Genomic DNA, 7,443 nt, shown 5'->3' with positions numbered 1-7,443 from the left:
AGCAAGAAACGACCGCTAAGAGTCCAAACAATACCGGCACAAGCCTAAACATGATATCTAGCATTATTTACAGCTCAACTACTTTATCACATGGTGAAAACATGAATATCAACAAGATAGAGTCACTAAACGGTGCCATGGAGTCACCCAGGCCATAATTCTCACGGTGCACGTCTGCACGCTCGTCACTTGGCATGTGTTTCACCTCACTACTAATCACATTACACATAGTTCGGGGTTTTGAACCCTCAGAACCAAGCTTGGAAGCGTTACTTACCTCAAACCAAGAAAAAGTCCTACTCCGCTGTTACACCCCATATTTTTGTACGTGAAAGTACGCCATAAGTAAATTAATGAAAGCTCGAAAGTAAGATGTTACATCCCGCATTTTTTGTACGTTAAAGTTTTATCGTAAGTTAATCAACGTAAGTTCGGGAATGGGATTATTATGAGATTATACGCATTATGCTATTTCAAACAAGTGATGAATAAATTTGTGAAGGTGAGAGGGTAGGCAAATCGAAGAAAATGAATTTTGTCGAAGTTTGAAATGTTGGGATAAAATACGGCATGAGCTAAAATACTCGGAATTTTTGGGCTAGTGTCATACAAGGTACCATATGACCATGATAGTAAGGTGTATAAGGTATGTTAAAAGTGGGTAGTATTTTAAGTAATTTGAGATAGTTCATAATTATGTAACCGATGGCCGCGACATCCGCGATGCCCTTGCCTCTCAAATCGGCCTCCAAATGTCCCGAATCTAGAAAAAAGCAATACAATACAATCAATATAGGCTAAATGAACCAATTCCACAAGAAAAATACCAAATTATAGCCAAAAATCCGAATTCGGCTCAAACCTGACCCCGGACCCACGTCTCAAAATCCGACAAAAGTCACAAAACCCGAAAGCTCATTCACTCACGAGTCTAACCATATCATATTTACTCAAATCCGACAACAAAATCCCTTTCGAAACCTCAAAATTCCATCTCAAGAACTCTTCCGCTTTTCCCCCAATTTTTCCCTCCAAATCACAATTTAGATGATAAAATTCAAGATATAATCATGGAATTTAACCAAAACCAAGTCAGAAACACTTACCCCAATGAACTCCCTGAAAATCCCTTCAAAAATTGCCCAAATCCGTGGTCTCTAGCACAAAATATGAGAAATGGGTCCAAACCCTCGATTTTGAAATTTAAAAGTGCTGCCCAGATTTCCTTCATCGCGATCGCAGAAATAGCTTCGCGATCGCGGAACACAAACAGACTGTCCCACATTTTTACCCTATGTGAACTCGAAATTCACCCATGCGTTCGTGGATCACTGCGTCTCAAACCTACGGGATCGCATCTTACCTCACGCGATCACATAGAGAAATTACCTCACCTCTTCATCAGCTCGATTACTTCTACGCGAACGCGGTATTGGCCATGCGTTCGTGAAGCTCATCTTCTCACACGTACACGATCGCATTCCTAACTCTGCGATCGCATAGAACAAACTCACCTCTGCTCCAAATAAGCATATGCGATCGCAGATGAACTCATGTTATCGCGTATAAGGAAACCAGACAAATACAACAACAAACATTAGCTAACACTCAAAGGTAAAAAAATGATCCCTTAACCACCCGAAACTCGCCTGAGGCCCTTGGGACCTCAACCATACATACCAACATGTCCCATAACATCATAAGAACTTATTCAGACCTTCGAATCACTCAAAACAACATCAAAACACCAAATTACCCCCGGATTCAAGCCTAAGAACTTTTAAACTTCTGAATTCCACAAACGATGTCAAAACCTATCAAACCACATCCGAATGACCTCGAATTTTGAAAACAAGTCAGAAATGTCAACAAGAACGTAGTCCAACTTCCGGAAATCCAATCCGACCTCGATATCAAAATTTCCACTTCCGACCAAAATCGCCAAAATTCTAGCTTTCGCCAATTCAAGACTAATTCTACCACGGACCTCCAAATTATATTTCGGACGTTCTCCTAAGTCCAAAATCACCTAACGAAATACATATAGGTCAACATCCGGTCAACTTTTCCAACTTAAGCTTTAAATTAAGAGACTATGTGTCTCAATTCACTCTAAAACACTTCGAACCGGAACCAACTAACCGAGTAGATCATAATATTGCTGAAGAACACAAAAGAAGCATGAAATAGGGAAATGGGGCTATAACTCTCGAAACGATCAGCCAGGTCATTTTGAGAGTTACAGCACTGTTCCCCTATTTCCTGCTTCTATCATGTTCTACAGCTAAATTATGATATATCGGGTTAGTTAGTTCGGGTTCGGAGTAGTTTCAGAGTGAATTGAGACACATAGTCTCTTAATTGAAAGCTTAAGTTGGAAAAGTTGACCGAAAGTTGACTTATGTGTAAACGACCTCGAATTTGAATTTTGATGATTCTGGTAGCTTCTTTAGGTGATTTTGGACTTAGGAGCGCGTCCGGAATGTGATTTGGAGGCTCGTGGTAGAATAAGGCTTGAATTGGCGAAAGTTAGAATTTTGGCGATTTTGGCCGGCAATGGAAATTTTGATATCGGGGTCGGATTGGAGTTCCGGAAGATGGAGTAGGTTCTTGGTGTCAATTATGACTTGTGTGCAAAATTTGAGGTCATTCGGACGTGGTTTGGTAGGTTTCGGCATCGTTTCTGGAATTCGGAAGTTTAGAAGTTCTTAGGCTTGAATTCGGGAGTAATTTGGTGTTTTGATGTTGTTTTGGGTGTTCGTTCGACTAAGTTCGTATGAGGTTTTGGGATGTTTTGCTATGTTTGGTTGTGGTCCCGAGGGCCTCGGGATGATTTCGGGTATTTATCGTATTGTTTTGAGTGAAGAAGGCAGCTAAAGCTACTAGTTCTGGTGTTTCTACACCTGCAGTGCGGAGCCCGCAGAAGTGAAGGAGGTGCCACAGATGCGGTCAAGGAGGAGCTGGGTAGGATTCGCAGGTGCGAAGATATTCCCGCACCTAAGAGGGTCGCAGATGCAGGCAGCTGGACGCAGGTGCATAGGGAGGTCGCAGGTGCTATGGATTCCCGCACATGCGATTGACGCGGATGCGGTCTTGGAGCCCGTAGGAGCGGAGGCTGGGATTTAAGTGAAACCGCACCTACAATGGAATTTCCGGAGGTGCAGCGTCGCAAAAGTGACCTATGGACCACAGGTGCGGTATTGTTGGGCAGAAAAGCACCAGCTCGAGGTTTTGTCTTTCATTTTCAGTTTTGATCTTGAGGAACTGTTACGCCCCAACCTCGGGAGGCGCGTCCGGCGCTCAATCGAGTGAACCCAACCGAGCAAGCCTCATCACACACTTCCTACCCAACTCATTATGAACAAGATAGTCATGTTTCCTTTTTATTTAAGCAAGGAAAAGTAGTACATTCAACAGTGTTAGTTCATTTTATATTACAAACTTAAATCATAGTTAAAGTTAGTTTCCGAAATTCCCATAAAATTACAATTTATAGATAACATGGGTTTAGAATTACAACAACGTTCATGGACCCCTCAAGCACCCGTACATAACCCACACACATGTCTACGGAGCCTCTAAGGATGTAAAAAGACAAGCATGACAGTGCCGGCAACAAGGCCCCGGCAATACCTCAAAAGTAGGAGCCTACAACAAAAGATATGTAATCTAACCCCCTGAAGGAGAAAGGGGCTCACCCAAACTTCAGAAGAAGGTACTCCGCTACACACGATCAACAGTATCTGCAGTGGAGCCACCTACATTCATTAAACAAATGTAGGTGGTCCTCAAAAATAAAATAAAAATTCCCTTTATATAGTAGGGGAGTTTCAATCCTAGTACAAGTCTAAGTAAGGTAGAGATCTTCTTCTTCCAGTAAACATTGATACGTAGTTGATATCGGGCGAGACTTGCACCGTAATATTCGGTTAAGGGAGGATATTTCGCCCCCCCCCCCCCCATTTGTCTCGTCTAACCATCTATCACTTAGCATCGGTTCTTCACTTTGCTCGAGCTCAATGCTTGGTCGAGTCTGGTTCCAGGCGCACTATTCGTCCTCCCCGAGTTCTAGTCCGTGGAAGACCTCGGCATTTCCCGAGGCCATATCGGGTCGCGTTGTCTGCTCGTTTCTTTACTGAAAAATCGGAGGTAATTGTATTCCCAATTTTACCCGCGCACAGTTAATATGTATTCCTAGGACCTAACTTATAAGCTACGGGTCACCTCTCAGTAGTTTTTTGTTCAGACTTGGTATATATATTAAAAATTCACAAAATATTTATAAATATTTGACAATGAATTCAATTATTATTGTATATTTATTTGAGATAGCTGTAAGCACTAATTTATGAGTTTTGGCATGCCACTAGTATCGTAGTCGGGTGCGCAAATACATGTCAACCATGATTTGCAATATTCTCATTCTTGAAATTTTAATGTGATTGTTTTATAACTTCAAATAGAAATACTCCAATTTTTACGGTTCCATTAACTTCTTTGTAACTAACATTACCTCAGTAAACGTATATATGTTAGACAAAGTCAATTGTTCGTATTAATTGATGATTAAAGATGGCAACGGGGACTTATGTTCGATTAACAAAGGAACAAGAATCCTCATTGCAGAACATTACTCCTGGCGAGCTTAATCAACCCATCGATGTCCAAAAGGTTCATTCTTCACTTATCTTTTCTTTTTATCATTTATAATATTTTGAGATTTGAATTTTCTTCCTCAATCATTTACATACACTACTAATTGTCATGAGAATCCTACTTATATCTATTGAAATAGATTGTCCTTTTGAATTATTATTTTTTATTTAAAACCTTCAAAGTGATGGTAATAGAGTAGCAGATCTGATTTCACACGTTGACAGGTTAAAATGACAAAAAACACACCTCAATCACTATGCAAGTATGAATCAAAAGAACTTAAAAGGATAACCAGATTAAATTTAATCCTAATCTCCATCGAGATTACTGCCTTAATGCTATCTAATTATCCGTATAACGACATTTATTGCTAGATTTTCCGAGATTTATCTTTCTTAGGAAAAAAACATGCATCAAACGCACATATGAGTGCTTGCTTATATGTTTAATACATTAATGTTATCTATGCATCATAGATTTATAAATGATTCGATTGCGTGTGTAACGTAAATTAAATTAGATTTATACACACACACAAAAAGGGAATTGATTGATGATGATCTTTTCATTTTCTTGGAAGTTCGAAAAAGGATGAAATTTTGTTTTATTTACTTGTTTTAGAAAAGAAACTTAACGTGATGAGAAAGGGGTATTATCACTTTTACCTCGCGCCAGAAACTATTTATATTTGGTAGCCGAAAAAGTGTGTAAAATTTGTATAATTTTTTAATATAACATACTGAGGTGTGTGTATACAAATTTTATATATATTTTCGACTATTATATTTACAGCAGCTATACAATATCATTTTTCCGATGAGAAATATGGTTACATTTTTTTTCACGAGGTATATGATATTTTTATGTCACACTTTGTTTAGCTAAATATTTGTTTTCATCATTTGACAGCAAACAACTGCTAGATGTGAGCATTGTGGACAAAATTTACCTGCATCTTACGAACCTCCAGCTGATGAAGAATGGCAAACTGGAATTTTTGGATGTACAGAAGATGTTGATAGTTGTAAGGATCTTACTAACTATTCTTTAAATCATCATGTTTGAACTTGAGTAGACGAATTCTTACCATCCCTCACCCTTTATAAGGTGGTTATATATATTTTCTTCAATTAATGAATCCTAGCTAAATTTAGGTTTGCTTGGAGTATTTTGCCCATGTGTTTTGTTTGGACGGCACATGGAAACGTTGAATGATGAGATATCAAGCAGAGGAGCTTGTATTGGTCATGTGGTTTGCATTGAAGGTGGCATCACTCTTGCTGCACTCACTGCAGCATTTCATGGCATTGATCCTGATACAGCATGCCTCATTACTGAGGGCTTGTTATTTACCTGGTGGGTTTGTGGTATTTATACTGGCATGGCTCGTCAGATGTTACAAAGAAAATATCATCTTAAGGTAAACTCAACTTTCTTTTTAACCTGAATAATATTTGCTATTCTTTACACAACAATGTAAATTATCATTTTTAATATTTTACACGTACAGGATTCACCATGTGATCCATGTATGGTGCATTGTTGTTTGCATTGGTGTGCCTTGTGTCAAGAACACAGAGAGATGAAGCTTCATTTATCGGCCAATGATACCCCAGCAACCACAGTTGTAGACCCACCACCAGTTCAAGAGATGAATGCCAGTGGAAATGATGATCAAGTTGAAGCTAATTCTTCTGGAAAAGAAATTGTACCATATGATAATTTGGAGATGCAATCCTTATAAGAATGCTGTCTATTTTTATTTTTTTTTTCTTTGGCAGCGTTTTACATTGTTTTATATTGAAGAATTTAGTCAATTTGATAATAAATAGTAGTAAAATTTTGTGACAGTAGTAAATTAGTTAAGCTGTCAAAGTTTTGATATCAGTATTAAGTTAATTAAATATTGAAATTGCCTGTAGGGAAAATACACATCATTTTTTTTCCTTCTACTCAACTCTCCTTTTTTCCTGCTTACTGGACAACTTTGTGAAACCTTACTTCTTTTGTGACTTGAAAATTCAAAAAAAAAAAAAAAACGATCAACAAGCTTATGAAAAGATTTATTCGTGAGTTTAATAGATTTAATTTGTATCTCATATGACAAAAATAAATTAGACAAGCAATAAAAAATCGGAAGTCGAGAAAACAATATAGTTGTTTTTTTTGAAATAATAATCAACTTAAACAGAACTAATAGGATCCTACTATTAGACTCTTAGGGCTCGTTTGATATGAAGGATAAAGGATAATTAATCCCGGGATTAAATTTGAGATGAGTTTATCTCACGTTTGGTTGGGATAAAGTCGTGGTATAACTAATCTCGGGATTGTACTATTTTTTTATCTCCATGTGAGAGTAAAATAACGTTAAAATATCATGGTATAGCCAGTTTTCACACTGGTCAATGAAAAATAACCAGCGTTTATCAAGTCAATGAAAAATAGCCACTATTTTGCTGCAACAGGGACCGGTCCAGTATAATATACGGGAGTTCTGGTGCATTTGTGTACGAACTCCAGCATATTATGCTGGACCGGTATACTTTGCTAACTCCTGTAAAATTTGCGGGAGACTGGAGCACCAGTGCTCCAAACTCCAGTATATTATACTGGACAATTATACTTGCTGGAACTCCCGTAAAATTTGCGGGAGTTCCAGCATAATTATGCTTGAACTCCCGTAAAATTTGCGGGAGTTCCAGCATAGTTATCCTGGAACTCCCGTAAAATTTACGGGAGTTCAAGCATACTTATGCTGGAACTCCCGTAAAATTTGCGGGCGTA

At 38.4% G+C, this 7,443-nt stretch overlaps 1 protein-coding gene across 1 annotated transcript; it reads left to right on the top strand.

Moving 5' to 3' along the window:
- Nucleotides 1-4,504: 4,504 nt before the first annotated feature.
- On the top strand, nucleotides 4,505-6,506 carry LOC109212710 (cell number regulator 6-like). Its single transcript, XM_019376379.1, has 4 exons — nucleotides 4,505-4,671; nucleotides 5,566-5,680; nucleotides 5,811-6,076; nucleotides 6,167-6,506. The coding sequence occupies exons 1-4, from the start codon at nucleotides 4,573-4,575 to the stop codon at nucleotides 6,398-6,400; spliced, it is 714 nt and encodes a 237-aa protein (XP_019231924.1). The 5' UTR covers nucleotides 4,505-4,572; the 3' UTR covers nucleotides 6,401-6,506.
- The last annotated feature ends 937 nt before the right edge of the window (nucleotides 6,507-7,443 follow it).

This window comes from Nicotiana attenuata, unplaced genomic scaffold, assembly GCF_001879085.1.
Source record: "Nicotiana attenuata strain UT unplaced genomic scaffold, NIATTr2, whole genome shotgun sequence".
Taxonomy (NCBI): domain Eukaryota; kingdom Viridiplantae; phylum Streptophyta; class Magnoliopsida; order Solanales; family Solanaceae; genus Nicotiana; species Nicotiana attenuata.
Note: the sequence above shows the minus strand (reverse complement) of the source record. Positions and strands in the feature narration are given on the sequence as shown.